The sequence below is a fragment of the Ciconia boyciana genome, chromosome 6, assembly GCF_034638445.1.
Source record: "Ciconia boyciana chromosome 6, ASM3463844v1, whole genome shotgun sequence".
NCBI classification, from domain to species: domain Eukaryota; kingdom Metazoa; phylum Chordata; class Aves; order Ciconiiformes; family Ciconiidae; genus Ciconia; species Ciconia boyciana.
Genome location: NC_132939.1, coordinates 41,038,231 through 41,061,609, shown reverse-complemented (window position 1 = coordinate 41,061,609; position 23,379 = coordinate 41,038,231). Strand labels below are relative to the sequence as shown.

The following is a 23,379-nucleotide window of genomic DNA, read 5'->3' as shown; positions in this document are numbered from 1 at the left end:
ATAATCCTAAAGATTAGAGCCGAAACATTGCAATAGGACAGTTTACTGTGTTATACACTTTTCTGAAGGGGGACAAGATTTTCCTTAATAAAGTCAGATTACAGAAAACAGTCATATTGAACAGTATGCTAATTGAACAGTAAAACTTCCTGATGAAGCTTTAGTCATATGATTTTATTTTTTTTTTTTCTATCAGTTTAAAGCTTTTGATGCTTGTCTCTTTCATACCTTGATTCCTTAACCTGAAAACCAGCATCTTGAGAAGTACAAAACTTCAACACTTTATAGGGGGAGCTTGGAAATATCTGCTCGCTTTTTTGAAACTGTCTGATCCATCATGTATCCTTTGTAATTCCAATCAAATTCTAACCAAGGCATAGCATAGAAAACAACTTTTGAAACTCACAAAGAGACAACTAACTAATGCAGACACATGCTGGATTTCACAGGATGCTGGGCATATCACCCCATCTATCCTCAGAATAATTATCATTCCTTCTTCCTTCTGATTGGGGTCTTAGTGAAAGGCAGCAAACTGAACATCTCCCTTCTCCAAGGCATCAGTGGAATGAAAAACAGATTTACAATGAAGAGCAATTCTAAATCGCAGACTTTCAGTGTCATCTATGGTGGCTAGGTCTCCAAAAGCAAGAGAGTAAATTTTCCATGCAAAGTTCTTAATGACTATAATCTTGCCAACAGATGTTACAGTAACTACATTCATCAATATGTAATTAATTACACACCGTGCAAAGCAAGAAGATGCTTCAGGAAGCGGATTTCACTAACAATTTTTTTAATGAAGGAATGCAGAGGTAGGTAGTTGGGTTTTTCTGGTGGAAGAATGTAAGCAAATCTATGACGCATCTAGATTATTCAGCTTGGCTGAGGAAACACTCCAAAGCCATGTGTAGAGGGCTCACACACACACGCTGTGGAAGTTACATGTGCAAGTACTTGTCTAGGACACTGCATTAAACTTTACCAGAATTATAAAGCATTTAAACTCTATTATTGAGCTGAATAGCCTACTTTTAAAGCTATTTATTTCAAAGGATATTAAAAGTAAAATGACAGAAAGAATTAGAAATGTTTCCCAATTATTTAAACAATAATGCATTATTGATTACTTACCTGACAGCTGAAGTTAGCTTAGCTGTATTATCAGAAAGCATACTTATTGCTCCTTCATCCTCCCCTTCTATACCCTGGGTTTTGGGGAAGGGTTTGGAAAGAGGAATAAAAATAGTCATAATAAATACAAAGATCACACATGCAAATAGTCAGTACATTTAGAACCCATTTTCTCATAATGGTATTAATGTCTGCATTGTGTTTTACAGTTATTATAGAAGTATATAAATGTAATGCAAATAAATGCAACAAATTGAAACTTCTCATGAAATACGGTACTTCTAGTCCTACTTTGAATATTGTATTATGCCTAAAATTCAGCATGTGCTGATAATTTTTGTGTGTAGGGGTGATGGAGTGGGCTAAGCATCTCTACAAGTCTTATTATGCTTTACATAAAGCACATATAGGTGAAAAAACTTACCATGATACTTTTAAGTCTTTTGACTTCATCTTCTTGGGCTCTGTAGGATTCCAGCTCTTGCTGAACAGACTCAGCTACCTCTGGAAAAGGACTAATGCAATACTCTGCATTAGGCTCAGTCAAATCAACAAATTGAAACACTAGAACCAGACAGGTTGCATGATCAAGATGATCATGAAAACATTTTCAGAGATATTCAATACACAAATCATGCAGCAGTATCAAATAAGTGAAAAGAATGACATTTACTGTAGGTTTACTTCAACTAAGATATATTCACTGCTTTCAAAATTCTTATATAATTTTGATAAGAACAATTTTGTCCTCTGTAACAAAAAGCTAATATACTATTAATATGGACAATGAATATTGACAATGATCATTCCTTAAAAAACAAAAACAAAAACTTGAAAAATATTTTCAAAGAAGCTTAAAAATAGAACTACTAGAATATGAAGAATACTTAGAATTTATATTGACTAAATGAATATAAACTTTGTACCTATGCAGCTTACCTGCCCTTATGCTTTTGCCAGAATTTATCAGATGCAGTTAAATCATAGGACTTCTTATTTTTTTTCTTAGGTCTAGCACCTGCTGGAGAACTTTCCATTCCTGTTGATTCTTCCAAGTTAACTCTATTCAAATGGAAATCCTAAAAAAAGACGAATCCTATGTAAATATTTGACAGTTTTTAGTTATTTAATCAGTCTTTTATATTCAACCCATGATCTTCTAGAATATTTTATAAAAAAATATTAACACAGCTATTTATTAGAATTTCATAAGAGGGCAGGAAACAGTTTACTAACTAACTAGATAATAACGGCAGCAATATAAGAACTCCAAAATTACTCATACTTATTGAAAAAACACCAAACAAAGCAACAAATGTTAAGCAAAGACATCTGATTGTCTCACATGCAAGCAATCTTCTGATACTGAACTCTGTTTTCTGTACAGAAAATAAATTATTTAGCAATAATTGAGCTCTAACAACTGACCAAAACTTTAAAGTAACAAAAGTTTCTGTGTTGCAGACAAAAGATGTTTCTAAGGCTGAATTTCACTTACACAACTACAGCAAATGTATCAAAGCTGCAAGGAAGCTCATGACATCAGCAACAGGAGTATCTACTGTGAGGACTATTTAGGGACACCTTCACAGCTCTTTCCCTATTTTTTTAAACACTAGTGAAATAGTGAGTGCATGATAAAGCAACAGTTTGCAACAAAGCTGCTACTTCTCCATATAGCTTTTCCTCCTCCACAGATGCATGAACCTAGAAACTACATCTTTTTGCTAGATGACACGGTTATGCTCACATAATATGTCAGCACACTGCTCCCTGTATGTCTTCTGGTTCCTTCCCCCATTACTTTTGCCAAGGACATCTCTGTAGCATACATATTCTCTCTGGTTTTCAACAAAGATTAACAAGTACTCCACTTGCTGACTTTATTCTAACCCTTTTCAAGAATATTTAAAATTTCAAAGGTGCTCTTTGCTTGGCAAATAATGATAATGAGAGTCAAATCTTCAACTATATAGAATCTGCCGTGAATCTTTTAGAATAAATAGTTTTTCCAGAAATAAAACTCTACTTTGTTATGTTCATTACAGCATACAGAACCAGATCACTGTAAGTGAAATTGTCAAATAAAATTTTAAAATGTTTCTAGTTATCCCTTGGCAGAGTTCACACTTAAAATGAAATACTATAAATGATCCATGCCAGAATAGAAACAAAACCAAGTAGCTACTCAAAGGAAGCACCTGCAGTCAATGAGCACAAACCTCATCTTACAAGATGTGTTTAATGTTTCAGCAAAAAAAGAGTATTTTTCAAGTACACATGTTCAATAAAAACGTAAAGGAAAAAAAATCATTTGATTGCAAATTCAGCTGCAGGTTTTAATGGAGATCTATGTTTTGGCTCAATTTAACTCAGCAGTGACCTCAGTTTCCAAGTTAGTTTTGGCATTTACAAGTTTTACCAAAATGATTCTTACTGATTAGTGTTCCTCCTTTCACCTCCCCATTTTGTCTTTATAAGGCTTTCTATCCATGCCTCCCATTTTTCTGTATCCACACCTGAAAGGTTTTTTTATTCAGAAATGTGAATCTCTTCATACAAGCCTGTTTATGTGTAGAAACACCAATGTTATAATTTAAACCAATGCAGCACACAACTTTGTGGCTGGGTTAGCATTTAGTTCAACACCCCACAGAATTCCTGACTATTGTAACTGAGAGCTTAAATGAAAAGCAATTTATTTGAAAGTACAGTTTACGTAATCATCACGTTGGTAACGCTTTCATGGTTACAATTTATGGCCTTTTAAAAGGGTACTGAGGTTATTTCATTAAATACTATGCTTAGTACATGAAGAACCTGGCATGCTTGCCTTTAAGGTGTATAACTTGACAGGTTTTCAAATTAAACTTTTGCCCTTGACAGGGAATCACAGGCCACTTGGTTACAATTTCACTAGACAAATTCATAATCCTATCAACTCAGGCAAAAATTAGAGGCAACATGCAACATTTAACAAGTTGTTCCAGAGAAAATACTGAAGCCTGATGCAGTACAGATAAATATCCAACAATCCTCAAATCATTCTTCTAGTGTTATTCTAATACCCCTCCATATTTGTAGCACTAGTTGTCCTCAGCTTCCACTACATCTTTGATCCCTCTCCATCTTGATGTACCTAAGTCCTACCCTAACACTTGCCTGAGGCCACCCAACACTACCTTCTCTACCTAGCCGCTGAGTAGGAGGCAAGTACATGGAGCTCTGATGGATTTACTATCTAGTAAGTGAGGATTTGCTGATTAAATGGTTGGCAGGTAAAAAACAAAATAAGTGTAGACCTTGTGCAATAGCATTTACACCTGTAAAAATTCTACTTTGGGTTTCCATCCCCTACTCTTTCACTGATTTTCAAAAGAAACCTGTAGAAATTCAGTACTTCTATTTGCAAGCCTCTAACCAGTTCAACAGTTATTGGAGAAAATACAGTGCAAACCGTGTTTTTTTCATATATGCCTTTCCTAAAGAAACCAAGTAAAAAATTGTTTATTTGTAAAAAGCACCCTTAAGTTTAAGAGGAAGGGATTTTCACAAGGAATGAATTACATAAAATAGAATTTAGAACTGTCCTAAAATATCCCATTAGTGCTAAAATATTTTCTTCATAGCAATGCAAGTCTCTGGACAACACTGTATGTATGACTATACAGTTCACGACCAACTTTGTATACAAACACATATGTGCATGTGCATATTTTACATATTCCTCTAACAGTCTCAATAATAAAACCAAAATATTTCTCAAAGCTAGATACTGAAATAATTTGCATGACTAACTCTACAGTATAAAAAAGCCTTCGGATAGGAATTCTTACTCATATTATCTTCTATTATTTACTCCGTAACTACATACGAAATGCATAAATCTTAGGTAAATAGTATTTGCTTTCATTCAAGTACATTTCTACTACTGGTTTTATAAAATAAACTTGAGGAAATAAAAGTGGTTTAAGGCTATCTGAATTTCCAAAAAATTACTAAAAAAAATCTATTTTAGATTCCTCACAGTAGGGTCATATACCACTTGCTATCTCTATATTGAACACCTACACCACCTTGTGGAGGAAAACAGAAATAGGTATTTTTAGAAATTCAAACTAATACTAAAATCGGTTTAAAAACTCATGAAAAGCATTTGTTTTTCAAAACTGAATTGCACTTACTGGAGTTTGGAGTTTACATAACATAAAAGATCATGAACTACTGAAGAAAAAGCTAGGATTGCTTAATTACCTATCTTTTGATAATATCAAGATTTCAACTTTTTAACCATTTTAGAAGTTATTGCTAAATAAACCTTCTAGAGAAAATCTTCCAAGTTGTTTTTTACTAAACAACTTCCAAATAAAGCAGACAAAACAGATTTTGGATTAAGAGAGAATCTGGTATTAAGTTTAATAACAAACTGAGTGAAAAAATAGTTTTGGTAACAAAATCAGATTTATTCTTACCAGAACATCATGCACTAAAGCTTGGTATGTCCAAGTATGATGTAGAGGAGTTGCTAAATCTATGTTTCTGTCAACAAGGACTAATAGGGGCCTTTGGAAGCTGAAAAGATGACACTGTATTAGTACTTCTTTAAACACGTTTAGAACACCCCAGTAACATCCTGAGTGATATCAGCCACCTTCTACATCATATGTCAAGTTAAAAGCCAGACTGCCTACTTCAGAGTTCCTCCAGCCTTCCCCAAAGCATCTGGGGCTGATCACTGCTAGAAATTCCATGAATCACTGTCTTAGTAATGATAAAAAGATTCTTTTATTTTATACTAAGTGAAATTACCAATGCATAAATATTGAGCAGAAGTTAAAACACTAAACAGTAACTAGCCTTTTAGGTATTAACTAATATCTCTTTGTGTGGATACACATTTGAGTTCCAAATAACTGTTTGAGTGGGTAGTATTTGACCTTAATCCCCATTATGAACCTCAAATATAAAATCTCTCTCTCAAGGTTTTTAATTTAATTTTTCTCTTTGCTAGTATATGAAGTCCATAAAGAAAAATTATAAACTTCTGAGATGCATTGTGGTAATTCCATCAATACTCAACTGTGTGGAAAAAGAATGCAGACACGCCTAAATGTCCTGGGTTATGGTTACATGAAAAATTTATAGTGAAGATAGGAAGGCTGTGAATTGACAGAACATTATTGCAACCATTTCCCTTAAGCACATTAACCCTACAGTAAATGTGATGGTTAAATTACAGTGTATTTGAACAGAGCAAAAGCATGTTAATTCCATGCTCTGGATTTCCTCACAGTAAGTATTTTCACGTAAATATATAATCTCAAGAGCCTTAAGTCACCTGATTCTGAAAACCAAACTAAAGATCTGAAGCTATTTACCTGGTTAAAGGCTCCCACGTTTCCCTTTCCTTGCCTTTTGATTTTCTGAGGGTAATGATGCTATACTATCAGGAAAACAAGCCACCCCTCTGAAGGAAAAACAGTGGTTACAATTCAGTTCCCATGAAAATGAGGAAACTGGTATTTCACAGCTATTGCCTCTCCTAATACCTTTCAATCTCATTCTATTTTGACACCCTTGATGTTTTTTGTGTCTTTTATACAAGTTCTGCTCTTAATTGGAGATAAAAATATGATGACTATTTTATATCCATTTAGGAGATCATAACTGTTTTCTTCAGCTACAGTCTTCCCAATACATCTCCTCACCTTTTCATGTACAGTGTAAACTCCTGTAATACACTTTCCTAAGGCAGCCTGTGGAGTATTCAACTATCTGGGGGAAACAGTATACACGGGAGGCAAGCATCCACAATGTCTCTTCTCACCCCTCTTTCCCCTCAAAAGATTCAAATGGTCATGACTTAACAGTCCTTAACTATCTAATTATCCAAGTGGTAGGCCTTAAGCAGTCCTCCTCTGGTAGATACAGGGATCAGCTGAGAAACACTTGCTTTTGACATAACTACAACTGGTAACAGTGCTCACAAGTGAGAAAATGCATATTTCTTTATTTTTAATGGACTAAAGGTTCCTAACAGATATGTTCAGCTATCCAACTGCATATCGTGGCCCTGTAAAATGAGTATATTTGCAGGAGCTTGGTTCTTGCTGGGCTTAGAGGTTGAACAAAACTACCTGGTTCATTGAATAACTTTTGTCTCACTGTCCTAGGACTGCACACTTATTAGCTATAAAAGTTTTCAAACCGGTTATGCTAAGAGATTGGAAAACTCCCTTAGGAGTACATAAATTCTTTTAATATAGAATTTGAACCAAATTCCTGTAAATAGTTTTCAGTACAGTGGTGACTTATCCTAATATTTCAGACAACTGAAATATGAAAAATAAAGATACATAGTTATTACTAACACCATACCTGAACTGGCCAGCTCCAAGTGTGTCACCTGTAAAAAGACTGTTTCTGGCATCTCTTAGGTTCTCTCTGAGCTTCTTATCTAATTTCTGAAGAGGGGAAAAAAACAAAATAGCTTTTAACAAACCAATAGTTTCCTAACCTCTTTATATGATCAACATTTAAAGATTTATTGTGCTGGTTTTGTAGTTTATAAATGTCTTAGCTGCAGGAAGTCTAAGTCCACTGCACAGAGGAAAGAAAGAAATCTCTTCTTTCCATTTTCTCCCTCCAGCATTTATATCTATGCCCAGGACTACACAGAAGACGTTCCCTTTATGTCCACTAATCTCCTCCCAGGCAATTAGCACCCTCTCCCTAAACATGAGAACAGAAAATACCAGTAGGAGGCACCAAGAGGGAACCACAGCAGAACCAACAAATTGGGCTGTCAGACACTGCCACACTAAGTGTTTCATAAAAATGAGATTAGCCTCTATGAATGCATGCACACTGAATGCTTAGGTTTAATCAGTATTAAGGCTTCACTGACAAAGAAAGATGTGAGGAAGATAGAAGAAATTAAGCACAGTGACTCCTAATGAAGACAGTGCTGTAGAGATTTTTAATTGTGATTTAGTTTGGTAATTTCATCCCTACTTGATGATCAAGTTCACTGTCAGTTTAGTTTGATATAGTTAAAATGTCTTGTACTTACGGCGTTTCCCAGTAAGATATATAAAAATTTCTTACTAAGACACACAGAAAAACCCAGTCCAGAGGGCCACTTTTTAAACTGTGTTGATATAGCTTAATGGTTGTAATTATAATGCCTGTCAGAAAATCTTGATAAACTCTAGATTAGGAATGATTATTCATGTTTAAGTTTCTCATCAGCTGATTCCATAATATTACAATTTCTACAGTTGAGTTCCATGGAACTGAAATCAGAAAGGAAAACTGGTATATCTCTCCTTTCCAATTTTACTTCCTTCATAAGGAAAAGGATACAATGACACTAGATCTCTGCCTAGTATTGAGAAAAGTAAACAAGCTGTTAGGAAAGTTTTAAAACATTATACTTGTTTAGAAAATATTTTCTTACCACTGCCACCATTTCAGCTGCAGTTCCTCTTGAGCATCTGATTATAGGAATAGCTCCTAATAAAAGATACATTGACTTCTACTTGCATTATAATGTTCAGATTATAGGTTAATGTACTTTTCATAAAGCAAATTTTTAGTAACATTATGAGATGAAATTTTTCAAGTGAACAATACAAACTTATATTAAATTTGTCTCTTGCAGTCTTTATTTATGAAACAAAAAATACTATACAGAAATATTAAATAAAGTTTTACAAAAGTAAGTGAATACCTCATACAGGAATTTATGAGTATAGTGTACACTAGAAAGATAGCTAATGCACTGTGGAGGGAACAAACTATCTCATACAGAAGCATTAAAACTTAGTTTCAAAAGATTAGAAGTCCCTTGAAAACAGTAATAATAAGTACTATAACACCACCACCACAATATATCAGTTACAACTCACTGCAGGGTAATGTTCAATTTTCAAAAGCATATTTTCCATTGGCTTTCAGGTTTCAAAATCTTTAGCTACTGTTTCTCACTTATCTATATAAATAAGAAAATTCCAATACCATAGAGTTTAAGTGACTGAGTAAAAGAGATTTAATTTGCATCACACTAACACTTGAAAGAACTCAATAGGTCCAAGGGAACCTCTCTTGAACAGAAAGCCCCATAACGATCCCCAGCTCCCCTTGTAGGAATGCTATCTCAGACTGACTGACTTCAGCGAGAACTTAGATTGAATGTCATCACTATGAAAAATGTATGAGCTAAGCAACAAGAAAACTCACAATAAAATAAGTAAATTGAATATATCTTCCTATTCTTTCAGTTATTTCAGTTAGATCTTTGCAGGGTTTGTGTGAGGGTTTTTTTTCTTCTTTTTCTGTGGGGTGGTTTTTTTTTTGAGAGCTACAAATCCCAACTCAAAGCACTACTGATCTTCATTACAAACTAGGATTTTGTAAAAACAGTGAATCCAAACCTTTGCATTTCAGTATTCTTCTCCCATTGATACTGAAGACTAAGATATAACTCCTATGTAGGACAGCCTTTATTGTCTTTTGCAATAAAGTATAGCAAGAACTTGAGCAAGATCTTTAACCCACCCTGCAAACTATTAAGACCTCTGTCACATATCTAATTCTGCCTTTAATTTGCTATATGAAATCACTAAATTTCTAGGTATCTCATTGAATATGGATCTTTTCTAAAAAGAAAACATACGGAAAATATGCTAGAATTTGAAAACTTACCAAGTGTAACAAAAAAACAGAAGAGACTATCAACAATAGTGTCCATTATAGTTTCCATTTCTGTGTCCGTTATATCTGGTCGGTTAATGGCTAAAAGAGTGTGGAAAAGAGTAAAGAACAGGGTTGAAGAAGTTTATGCCACTTTAATACTGAGAAAGTGATCCTCTTCTTACCTAATGGCTGTTAATAGCCAACAGCTTTTGTTGCAGAAGAGATCAAATCATGAAATGCCCCTCTTAGCACATCCATTAGTTTTTCCCCCCCCTTTTTTTCTTTTTTTGAGCAAAAAAATGGGAGAACTTAATTATTGCTCACTGTATAAGGTCAAACACTACACAATCTTTTCCAATTACCTCTGACAATGCATATTGTAACTTCTGGATTGTGTTAGTATTGCATTATTAAAAACTTCCTAGAAAATCATGTTACAGAAGAGAAATGGCCGTTCATTTGGAAACCATTTTTCAGACGTAAAATCCTCAAGAATTACTTCTGTAATTTAGAGAGAATTACAGTATGCAGTTATCTATGTTTAAAGATTCTAAATCCCACCTCTTGTAATGGAGATTCCTTTTCTTTTTTCCTTTTTTTTTTCAAAATAAATTTACTGTCAGTCTCTAGGTTAGCGATAATTCCAAAGTTCTAAATCATGTCACACGACAAAGATTTCCCTCACGTATTTAGGTCAGAACAAGAAACACGTAGCAACATTTCTATTAAATAATTAACACTGACAAGAATGTAACAGCCAACAGGAAACATCAAACCTAATCTTATCACAGGTCTGAAGTCAAGCACTACCTCAGGACTCATGCCATAAATCCCATCCTCCTTTATTTTATTTTACCTTTAAAAATTTCTCACATAATTACCTGTCTTATACTCTTTCTTCCAAAACGAACGTCAAAGCTCTGAACATTAAGAAGCCTTCCATCCCAAATTTATGCATGGCCAGCCATAATCATTCTCTAACTTTAAAGGTGCTTTTTTTCCCCAGCTTTTGTCCTCTAAGAACTTTAGAGAGATGGATTATATTAGCAATTTCTATTAGCAGCTATACTTACCAAGTCAAACTTTTTACTAGGCTGCTAGGATGACAGCAGCAATAGAAGCACCCCCCTCCTCAGTTTTTTTATTCTGAGTTCAATTTCTGAAATATCAGCCCCAAGAAAGGCAGACTGTTCCAAATATCTGTATTTTTCTGTAAATGACAAAGCTTTGAAATTAACTGGGGCTATCATTCTGTAGTTATCTCCAACTAATGGTCTTCCAGTTTACAGGGGGGAAATAATCTTATTTCTACTCCCTTGCCTTTCTCAATTTTAAAATTTAATTCCCTCCCTATTATTATGTTTAAGGTAATAATTTATAATGTTCCAGTAATCTGCATACTGTCAGCGCCTTCTAATTTTGTGTAACGTGCACATTTCATGAGCACATTCCTTTTTTTTGTACTATAGCAATCAACATAAATATTCAATATTACTGCACAAATATTCAAAATTACCTTTGAGAAACTCCATTAATAATCTTTCAGTAAAATGTTCTATCATGTTTTCTATATATTCCTCTCTCTCCACTGTAACAAGTGTATTGGGGATGCATCTGCTTAGGTCTCCTACATTTTCTTGTTGTTTTACAAAATTGATCCAAATTTGGTAAAGAAGCATTCAAATAGCATCAAACAGGATGCCAGGAACATTGACTTTATACCAGTATTACCCATTTACTCTTCCTTCTACACAGTCACAGAAAAACAGAACCAAAGGGAGCCTGAGGGATTATCTAGTTAGTCCTCTTGTGCAAAGATGAGTTAAACCTATGTTATTTCTGTGTCTAAACCAATTCCCAAAGCCTCCCAGTCATGAAAATGACATAATGTTTATAGGTAATCTATTCTAATATTTCACTATCTTTAATGTTGGAAAGTGCTCCTAATATCTGACCAGAAACTTTATTGTTGCAATTTAAGCTCATCACTTCTTGTCCATTACTACATGGACAGAGGGAATGCGTTATCTCCTTTCTGTCTGTGAAAGCCTTTTACATAATTGAAGAATGTTATCATGCTCATTTGTGCTGACATTACCTCTCTGTAAACGCAGTCATAAAGCCAGGAAATCAGGAAACTGAAAATTAACCTTTTTTGTTATATTTGTTCTTAGTCCACCCATTCAGCTACGTGCGTGGCCACACATGGCAGTGCTGCTGCAAGAACAGCAGCCGTCTTTCACCACTGTCAGATTTACATTGATTTATGTAGATTATGAAACTATACAGAAACTGGCAGTTTCCTGCTAGGGTTACTCTCCAAAGGCAAAAAAGACTACTTCTGCTTCGCCCCTGCACTCCTACTGCCTGCCTGTGTCAGATCTAGAACTCACACAGTGAGATGGATTGGCTCAGTGCTCTAATGGAAAACTAATCACTCTCTATGGGAGATTAGATTTCTGTTCGATCAGCTTTTGGAAACAGCCCACTTCTAGATAGGCTTAAACATAGTGTGAAACCACATGTCATGTGGCAAATTTCAGCAGCCCAGGAGAGGAAAACAAACCACATAGAAACTGACGGGTGCAAAACATTTTCAGTCATTTTAATCCAAATTCCTTGTTAGCTAGCAGGAATCTTATGAGAGTTGTTCACGTATCTTTACATACACACAAACACATCACAAAACAATTATTACTAAAACTCTTAACAATGGGCTTTAGTAAAAAAAATAAAAGTCTGCTTTTCCAACAAAAATGTTCTTCATTCTGACAATGGAATCAATCCCCAGGGTGAGCCAGAACTCTGTATTACGGAACCAGTTTTAAAGAAAGGTACTAACTTCGGAAATTGGGCAAGAGAGGGAAAAAATCTCACTGCTAAATGTTAGGCATACGGAGACTTCTCATCTCTACCTGGTCACTAGTGAGTATTGTGTGTATCCAAATAAATCAGGAATTAACTGTGTGACACCGTGTGTGGACACTGTGACTACACTAAACTAATGAGGAGCTGCTGCTAAAAAAGGGCTGTCTTGCCTCTGACTTCTACCGCTTCCCTTGCATTGGATTTGTAGATCACACAAATGAGCTGGTATCTTCTATGTAATCAGTTAACTGAACAAACACTCTGCAGCTCCAAGATTACTGGTTCTGATGTAAAAGGAGGAGAAGACTAGGGAAACTACAGCAGGGGCAGCAAGACAACCCCCCCTGTCATAGCTAGCCATTTGAGTAAGAGGGACAGGAGAGGTACAGTGATAGTTCTCTGTTGATTTAGCATATTGAATGAGTCAGAGGAGCACAAAAATCAGATCAAAGGAGGGAGGAAAACTGTGTGGACAATTATGACAACTACTATATATGCTGACTGGAGCTATGTAGCACCATAGCTGTAGAGGCAACTGACCTAAGGCAGCCACTTGGTTTTCCTGCTAGGTTCCAAAACAGGTCCAACAGAAGTCCCAAGAAAAGAAAAAAAGAGTTCCATGAGGCTGACTTCACTTGCAACTGAGACTTTACAAAGAAGCTGACATGCTTGGCTCACACGCTTGCAGAAGCAATCAGCATTTCTTATCTTCTAGAATGCCGCTGCCCAGTTTCTTCCCTGCGCTACTCCAGACCCTGATCCTAACCATCTCCCCTTGCACACCCCCACACATTTTCATGTCTTGAATAAGAAAAGCGGGTACTGACTGGTCACTGTCTAGAAGACACAAGAAACTCTGTCAGTTAAAATAATCTTTCTTGCTTTGCATTCTTTGCAGTAACTTTCCAACTGACGATTCACACAGAAACAAAATACTTAATTCCTTAAGGGCTGCAGAAGGCATTAGGACTAAGTAGTGGTGCCTAAACACAGCAGCCACCCACAGTGTCTATATACATGTGTAAAAAATATAAAATTTTTCCTATATTATTCCATGTATAAAAATCCCTACTATCCATATATGTCTATGCTGCAGTTTTGCTTTACTAAATTTGTTATTTAAAACCACATAATTATTTTTCGGTATTACAATAGCTGTGTAGTAAAGATGCTGAAATTAATATCTAAGAACTGCTTCCTTCATGACTTTAAACTATACATCTAACAGATTACCCTGAATTCTGAGCAGATCAAAGCAAAGTAAAATCATTGCTTGGTATTAGCTAAAACTTCAAAAGTAAATTCCAACTTTAAACATTCTGGTATAATTTTTATAGAAATTTTACTTACCACGATACGAAACAAGTTCTTTGTTTTGGTTACACAATACGAACATGTCATCTTCTAAAGTAATAAAATTAAGATATTGATCAAACACCTAGAAATCAAGGAATAATGGTCAGAACAGTCCAGAGTGAAGCATAAAAAAACCCTATCTGTGATTTTTGATTATTGCTACTTCTTTTTGAACCTTTTACAGAACTACCTATTAAAAGAAAGAAATGCAAGAGACAACGTATGAATTAAAAAGGCTGTGTAAGGATTGAGTGATAACACAAAACATCAGAACACCTGAAAAGTGCTAAAAGAGAACAGCCCAACTTCAAGTATTTCTGCGGACAAATTTTTAGTGGCCAATCATAACTGAAAAAACACATATGGAGGACATTATAATATTATAAGTTTATTTTTTATTAATATAAAGGACTACAACATAAACAGTGCTGAGCTCTCAGGCAGGAGAGAGGAAAGAGGGCAATATCTACACAATGAGAGATTATAGCTCATGAATTCTAATTTTTCAGTAACATACTTGTACATTCAGGAAAAAAAATAAACATCTCTATAGTATAAACTGTTAATGGGACATCACAACAGAAAAATACATATAAGAAAGTTAGTTCACAGTGCTACATAAATTTACTCCTGCTGAAGACCTATGGCTTAAACAATACTAGTAGTTTTCATTTCATTTCACAAAAGTTTCTTTCTCTCATGCTAGTAGTAGTCCCTAACAGGAGTGAGAAAAAGTGAATGTATTTAAGTATATATGAAAAGAATTAGTTAATAATTTGCAGGTTTTGGTACAGGCATTCAACAAAAATAAGAGGGTACATACCCGACACCTGCCTTTAAATCATAAAGGTATAGGAGTGTACTGAATAACAGCGTGTATGTACGAAACATCCACCTCTACAGTACACTGCCTATTTAAAATGACAACTGCACTCATACTGCACTTTTCGTGTATTGAGGAGCTAAAAACCCCACCCCATTATATATGCACTGGATGCACTCATTGAGCTGATGAGGTCGGAAATACTCTGAAACCACTATATTTCCCCTCTTATTACTTTGCACAAAGGTCTTGCAGCACTTGGACTTTTGACTAAGCTGAACTATAGTACTAAGCTGCATTACTGAGATGACTGTAGATTCCCTTTTTTCCCCCCAGTAAATCTATGCCTGACATTGAATCTAGCTAAATATTTATTTTGTTCATGATTCAGTCAGAAAAGCTGTGTACGGCACTGAAGTGGCCACATAAGAATGCAATAACACCTGTAATGGTAGTATCTTTAACATTAGAGACTAGGGGATTTTCTTACCTTAGCCACTTGAGTTACTGCATTAGCACCTATGGCAGCATTTGCAATATCTTCCAGCTTACTTCTCGAAATGGCAGAAATAAAATTTAAATAATAAGATTCATAAAGCTGGTTTCGAAGATCCTAAAAGGAAGGAAAACCACAACCTTTATCTTGAATAAGTACTAATATATTTCTGACTAATTAAAAAACGTTCTTACTTTTACTATGTGATGTTCCAATTATCCACAGCCAAACTAAATTTTTGTAAGTGCTTAGCTGTCTGTTCATACAGCCTGGTAGGCAGTGTTTTGACTGCATAACTAGATATAACTAACCTAACACAGAACTGCAAAAAACAGAAAATGAACTTTAAGCTACCAGATAGCAACTACCACTCCACACCTGACCACTACCAAAAGTACCCTTCGGTCTTCTTCCTTCCTTTGGTGAAGATGTCAACCTTCCATCAGTTCCTCCCAGAGAATGTGAAAAACTGAAGTTAGCCTAGTCCAACTCCCCCGCTCAAAGCAGATTCAAATAGAGCAGGTGGCTCATGACTGTGTCCAGCCGAGTATTGAACATCTCCAAGGATGGAGACTCCACAAACTCTCCAGGCAATCTGTTCCAGCACTCAGCCACCCTCATTAAAATACCTTTTTCTTATGTTTAAATGGAATTGCCTATATTTCCATTTGTGGCTGCTGCCTCTTGTCTTTTCACTCCCAAAACTCTCTCTCCGAAACATGGAAGACATATTTACCCTTCTACTTTCTGGGAAATTGAAGTTTTGCATGTAAAAATTTTGGGTAGTATTTTCATGACAAAAATGTGCTAATATATGAAAAATGCAAGCAAAGGTGTTCAGACATGCACAAGAACTAGATATAGAACAGTCACATTCCGGTGACTGCAGGATTACTTGACAAGCTCTACCTCTATTGCCTCCACTCATTTGAAACATTAAGCGTGCAAGTTACCTGGCACATTCTGTCAATATTTTCTTCTGTTGGCATTACAAAGTAAACAGCTGGAACATCTGGAATAGCATCCCGATCTGAATGCAAAAGCCTGAAAGGAAGAAAAAATACATCTCTAATGTGTTCCTCCTCTGATTTGTGTAAAATTATAGAAGTTAAATTAGTTATTTATTTATACAGACACATTTAATTTCCTACAATTTCTCCCTATATTTAGCTAGATTTTAGCAAGAACAAAACACGAAAAACTAGCAAAATCGTATTTGTATAATTTTTGGCTGAATATATTAATAGAAGTCTCCGAAGTTTATTCAAAGCTTGAGAAAAGGCTTCGCAAATCTTCAAAAATAGACTAATCCATTCAGAGGAAGGTAAAATAATGCATCCACAAAGTTCATATACCAATTATTAACTATTGGCATGATAACAAAAAGCCTGCATATCTCATACTATTAAACTTTCCTTTCCTGCTTATTAAAACAAAGAGGGGCAAGGTGCTTACATGTTTCTCTCACATTTCTGATGATATGTCAACATGTTAAACTGTGTTTCCATTTCTACCCTTCACGTAGTAAAAGTTAATAAACTTTTGAAAAAAATAACTGTATCTTCAAAGATCCTCCATGACTATTACCACAGCTAAGGAATGACAATGAACTAAATAAATGTAATCTGGAGAAAGAGAAATGGAAAATCTCTTAAAATAATACTTAAAAATTCCATATCTTTGATAAGAGACAATTAAAATCTATGTGCAAAAAGACAAGCAGAGAATATGCACAGTCCCATGAAACAGTTTGTGCCAAAGTAATTTTAAGATATATGAATACAGACGGAATTGTACAGACAGACTGCCCAAAACACCTATTGGATAATTCTTATTTCTGAGCAGGGGCCTCCTCTAGTTAGTAAGAAATCCTACTGAACAGTGTTTGGAATGACCTTTCCACTCCCTGATTCTGGATAGTACCACCTGATTTTAGAAACAAGTCAGGGTATAATCTTTATTTTAGTAGTTATTCGTGAATTTATTTTCAATGTTTGGTTGTGATTTTGGGGGAATATTAAATAAAGTTTTTTTTAGCAAAAAAAAAATCCTGATTTTTTTACTTACAGATGCAAAGTGATCCCCATATCTCTCAGCTCTTTCACTGACAGCAAAGGTGAGATTATATCTTGGCCAAATCTGTCATAAATGAGAACCTGAAATAGATACACATCTTTTTACAAAGTGGTGTAAAAAGTGGATACAGTAGAATACAGGATACAGTGGATACAGGAACTCAGGTTTAAGGAACTACTGTCCTAACCTGAGAAGTGCTAAACATTTACCAATTTATAATACATCATTAATTTGTCATGGACTTCCATCTGTACTTACTAATACCAAAAAAAAAAAAAAAAAAGAATGAAAAGAAACTCAATGATAAAGGGAAATAAATTAATCACTTCCATCTCCTGAAAAGTGTCAGTCAAACAGGAATCTGATGTCAGAAATTTGTTATTTTAAGTGCAGAATTTCTCTGACTGCATTTGGGAGGAAACAAAAGGAGAAGCAGAGAGGAAAAAAAGGAACTAACAAAAAAATCCACAACAGAATGAAGAGACAGAATATATGCTTTGTAGCAGCAAAAACTTCTCACAATTTACTTACTTTTTAAAGCTAATAAAGGTAGCTTGAACTCAGTTGTCCTAAATTTAAGGCTATCAATAGTTCTTCCCTTTCTATGGGCTTCTTTCTGACTCTGTAAGTTCACCTGTAAGGTATGATGTACGTTTCTGCCAACAGGTATCAATGAGACCCAAGTATATTTCAAAAATGTCCTCCTCAGTTGCTCATTAAAATATTGCCTAAAGAATCAGTCATTGGGTCTTCAAGCAACCATTATCTCAAATATGTATTTTTTCTCAGCAATTCTGATATTCAATTCTGTATATTAATAACACACAGGAAAAGTTATTTTGTACAAGTTAAGAACATAGAGAAGATACTGGAGTTAGTTAAAATTTGAAAATCTGAACTTTTTTCAACACTATAAAATTCTCCTATTCCTGTTCAAATAGTTCTTACCTTCCATACTGGTTCTCCTGTGCTGTTTTTAACAGGAGGAACATTGAAGTTCAGCATCCGTTTCAAAGCCACTGGAAAATAAAGCAGAATAACGCTTTACTCTCTTTACTCTTCAACAACAGACATTAAACACATTACCAGGATTTTATTACACATTTCATTTGAGAGGAAAACCATCATAAAATATAAATGCAACAAGTCACATTTTCATTATTTTTATGCAGCTTTGACTGACAAGTGGCACACGTCAGCTAGAATTTATGGGCTCTGGAAGACACTGCAAAAGGAAAAGAAGCAAGTCCAAAACATGAAGAAAGAATCTCTCTCCTTAGTTATATGGGCTATATTGTGTTGCAGTTTGCCTTAAAAATAATTCCAGTATCTTTCTGAAGGTGCATTCTGTACAGTAAAAACCAGTTTGCTTTATTCCCCTGATCTGCTTTTCCTACCCACAGGAACAACAGTATACACACAAGCAAGAAATACCTTTTCACCTGACTAAAACTGATACACATTTTGAAATATTTTGAGAACTCACAGGAAGAAATTGCCGCTTTAAGGTGTATACACTTAATTGCAGCAATTTATACCCCTAATTTGCAGCAGGAAAACTCTCTGAAACAGGAATGAACTTTCATTTAACTTCCCATTCAACACAGAAACCAAAGCAGATTTCTTCACCTACCTCTAACTTATAAATCTATTTAGTAAGGAGTCCTTTCTCATTTATCTGATTAAACAATACACTATGTGCCATTCTCCCATCTTTGACTAGAAGCAAAAGACTATTTGCATCAGCATAAGTTAGTGGCTGTTCTCTTCAAGCTCATAAACAAAATCATCACAAACGGTTGCAAAGAGGAAAAACTTTCAGAAATCAGGGCAATGTACACCTATTTGCTCATAAATGGAGAGCAAAGTAGAAATGGTTAACTTCTAACTCTTTGGCTGAATGTGGCTTGTGAGTGCACTCAGTGCAGTTCCCCTGGGGTTTACAGTATCACAGGACAGCTCAGGCTGGAAAGGACCTCAGGAGATCTCCAGTCCAACCTCCTTCTCAAGCAGGGTCAGCTGTGAGGCCAGGCCAGGCTGCTCAGGGATTTATCCAGTCAAGTCTCGAAAACCTCCAGGGATGGAGATACCACAACCACTCTGTGCAACCTGTGGCACTGACTGTCCTTGTGGTGAAAAAGTTTTTCCTTATATCCAGTTTGACTATCTTGTTTCAATTTATGCCTGTTTTTTCTCACCCTCCTGCCATACATGACCCCAGGGAGCCTGGCTCCATCTTCTCAGTGTCCTCCCCACAGGTATTGGGGAGCTGCTGTTAGGTCCCCTCGCAAAGCCACCTTTTTGCCATGCTGAACAAGCCCCAGTCCTGCAGCCTCACCTCACAGGGCAAGTACTCCAGGCCCTGACCATCTTGGTAGTCCTTCGCTGAACTCCCTTTCAACTGACAAACGCCTTTCCTGTACTGGTAGCCACAAACTGGACATGGTATCTAGATGTGGTCTCCTGGGGCTGAGTAACAGGGAGATAATCACTCCCCTCGATCTACTGGCTGTGCTCCTGTGAATATGGCTCAGGATGCTGCTATGTGGGGGCACACTGTGGGCTGATGTTCAGCTCGCTGTCCACCGAGAGCCCTCGTGGGCCTTTTCGGCAGAGCTGCTCTCCAGTCTGCCAGTCCCCTGCACCGTCGCCTGTACGTTACAAGGGGTTCCTTCTTTCCAGGTGCAGGAATTTACATTTGTTATTGTTGAATTTCATAAGATCCCTGTTGGGCCATTCCTCTTGCCCATCTACATCCCTCTGAGTGGCAGCTCTGCCCTCGAGTATACTAACCGATTCCCCTAGTTTGCTGTCACCTGCACACTTAATCAGGGTGCACTTTGACACTTCCTCCAGGTCACTGATGAAGATTTTAAACAGGACAGGTCACAGGACAGACCCATGCAACCTCCAGGTATAGTATATCTGATTAATTACAACCCTCTGAGCCTGACCATCCAACTGTTTTTTTACTTATTTAGTTGTCCATCCCTCCAGCCCACAACATCCTAACTTGGATCAAGAATACAATGTAAAAAGCCTTGCCAAAGTCCAGGTAAATGACATACTCTGCTCTCCTGTTGCCTACAAATCCAGTCATTTTATCACTGAAGGCAATCAGGCTGGCCGGGCATGATTTACCACACATAAATTCATGCTTGCCTTCTCCTTCATGTGATGAGAAATATTTTCCAAGAGGATTCACTCCATGACTGACTCCAAAGTGACACAAAGGCCGAGGAGGATTTGTTGTTAAAGACTAAGGCAAAGAAGACATTAGGTACCTCAGCCTTAGATCTGTGTCCATCACCACTAAATGATTGACTCCATTTAACAATGATCCAACATTTTTCCTTATCCATATTTTCACTACTAATGTCACAGCAGAAGCTCTTCTCATTGCTCTTGACATCCGCTGCAAGTCTCAACTCCAGTTGAACTTTGGCTTTCCTAACACCATCCATCCATGCCCAGGCAATGTTTCTAAAGTCCTCCTTTGCAGTCTGTCCCTGCCTCTTGTGTACTGCCTTTTCAAATCACACTACCAGCAGTGAAACTTGACCATGGGAGGAAGCAAGCTAGCAGTGAGTGCTGGGTCTCCCTGGAATCCAGCCTTTCACTTACTTAATTTTTTTTTTTTTTTTAAACCATGGAGCAATCCTGAAAGCTGATTACAGACTGCTCCTGGAGCCTTCGCTCCCTCACTGCCAGTGACACCTTCCATACATTTCAGCCATAGGAGCAATTTTGTGTAAAGCTGCATGGTTATATATTTTGGTACTACTGGATCTGAAGCAGCTGCTTTGTAGAGTTTACTATTTAAATTAAAACTTAGCATAAGCTCTCTACTAAGGAAGATAGCAACCAGACTAGTGATGTGCTGTGACAATCATGACAAACACTCAATAAGTCTCTGGGTTTCATTTTTGTATTTATTTTGCTGTTTCATTTATGTTTAGGCTGCATACTCTCTGGTGCAACAATCAGGTTTTTACTGTGCTTGCACAATTATATGCTTTGACTGGTTATGAACCAGGATAAAGGTCACAACAGATGGTACACATACGTGGTAATACAAACACTACATGATAATAAATTTTTTCCTTTTTCTGAGTATCTTTTAGTTGTTCAATCTACTTCCTTGCAAATTACCTCCTCAATGAAAGACAACATGGGTTCAGTGGTAAAGGCTGACTGAAATGATCAAGTAACAAGGTGAAGCACAACAGAAAAGAATAAAGCTGTACGGAATAACGGCTCAAAGACAGTGGGCTTTATCAGAAAGGTAGCAAAAAGAAGAAAAGTAAAGGATTGCAAAGAAAGATCAAATAGCACTATTAATGGTAGATGGCCACAGGAATGAGAAAGTGGACTTCTTGTACAAAAAGAAGATGGAGAAAACAAGTAAATATTTAAGGTCCACACAGAAACTCAGACTGAGATTTTCAGGCAGATGATTTTAGACATTTCATGTTAAATAAATGGACCCAGAATCCTCTACACCACCAGAAAGATACTGCAGTTGTCAAGGAGAAGATGACAAGATTACAGCTCAAACTACTGACAAAAACTTTGGCGAGCAAGGGAAGTAGAGGACTATGGAGTTGACATGCTCTACACTTTAGGGGTACATTCAAATGGGTGGCTCAAGGCTCCACAAAACAGTGTCAAGACAGACAAGAAAGAGTCAATTATGAACTTGCAGTACTGTGTAAGGAGGGGCTGAATAACTAACCCTTTACCCACAGAAAAACTCCTGCATAATGACTTGTAGTTGTTAATCTCGTATTCCCAATTTCTTGAGGGTCAGTACACACGCTGAGGCCTCTGCGTTGTCTTAACAGGAGCATCACAACAGAAGCTTTATTTTTGCACCACAACAGAAGCTTTATCTTTGCACCATTAAACGAAACTTCCCATTGATCCTTGCCACGGGCAGAAAGGAAGCTGAAACGGAGGAAGAGCACAACCCGCTCCCCACGGCCACGGGAGAAGAGCACCGCTCACGTCCCGGGCCCGCGCAAGCCCGTCCCCGGGCGCGATTTCCGCACCACGGCGGCACCTGCGGCCACGTCCCTTGGGTCTGGGCAGGGCGCACCCATGGCCCGGTGCCCCACAGGCGGGCCGGGCCCCCTCGGCAAGAGCTGCGGCCAGAGGCCCCCGGAGCCCCGCTCCCCCGGGCCCGCCGCTGCAGAGGCTGCTGAGCGGCACCCCAGCTCCTCCGCCCCAGCGGCCGCCGGGGTACGAGGAGGGAGAAGGCCGCCGTCCCGTTGCCGGGAGACCCAAGCCGGGTGAGAGGGCGCGAATCCCCCGGCGGAGGCGAGGCGGCGCGAAGACGCCCGTATCCCGCCCCGGGGCCCCGCCGGGGGAAAGGCAGGCAGGAGCCGCCGGCTGCAGCGTGAGGCTGACCGTGCTTCCTCCCTCCCCCGAGCTCCGCGAAGGGCAGCTGCCGCGCCGCACGCCGGAGACCGCGGGAAGCCGCTTACCTGTCTGCTTCTCCCGGATACCGGCCGCCATTTTCCTACCCCGCCAGCCCGTCCGCGGCGCGGCGCCCCGCCCACCGCCGCGTACGCAGCCGCCGGACGACGTGGCGGCGCGTACGGCGGCGGGAGGCGGGTCCCGGCCGCCCTTTCTCCGCCCCCGCCCGGGCGCCGCCAGGTGCCATCCCCCGCCGCCTGCTCGGTCTGGGCGGCCCCCGACCCCCTCCGCCGGCGGCACAGCAGCTCTCCGCTCTCCCCGCCCCGGCGGGCCGCAGCGCGGGGGGAGGTGGTGCCTCCCGCCCGGAGGCAGCCCCCGTTCATGAGGGAGCCGGTTAAGAAACTGCATCTTACGATTTAAGATTTGGGCCTGTGCTTTTCCCCAGCTGAGAACAACGGAACAGGTTGAGATCTTTCAGAGATTTAACAGTTTTTGCTGAATTTGCAGGAAG

At 37.8% G+C, this 23,379-nt stretch overlaps 1 protein-coding gene across 1 annotated transcript in view; it reads right to left on the bottom strand.

The window, feature by feature from the left end:
- Positions 1-23,027, bottom strand: part of SCFD1 (sec1 family domain containing 1) — a 56,381-nt gene extending 33,354 nt beyond the window's left edge. Inside the window, exons 1-13 of the mRNA XM_072863697.1 lie at positions 22,937-23,027; positions 18,399-18,469; positions 17,442-17,530; positions 16,328-16,418; positions 15,369-15,491; positions 14,050-14,137; positions 9,841-9,930; positions 8,594-8,649; positions 7,513-7,598; positions 5,607-5,706; positions 2,074-2,213; positions 1,559-1,649; positions 1,135-1,208 (exon numbers count right to left, since the gene is read on the bottom strand). Of these exons, the coding sequence (XP_072719798.1) occupies positions 1,135-1,208; positions 1,559-1,649; positions 2,074-2,213; positions 5,607-5,706; positions 7,513-7,598; positions 8,594-8,649; positions 9,841-9,930; positions 14,050-14,137; positions 15,369-15,491; positions 16,328-16,418; positions 17,442-17,530; positions 18,399-18,469; positions 22,937-22,967 (1,130 nt within the window). The 5' untranslated portion in view covers positions 22,968-23,027. The remainder of the gene's footprint in view (positions 1-1,134; positions 1,209-1,558; positions 1,650-2,073; positions 2,214-5,606; positions 5,707-7,512; positions 7,599-8,593; positions 8,650-9,840; positions 9,931-14,049; positions 14,138-15,368; positions 15,492-16,327; positions 16,419-17,441; positions 17,531-18,398; positions 18,470-22,936) is intronic.
- Positions 23,028-23,379: the final 352 nt, after the last annotated feature.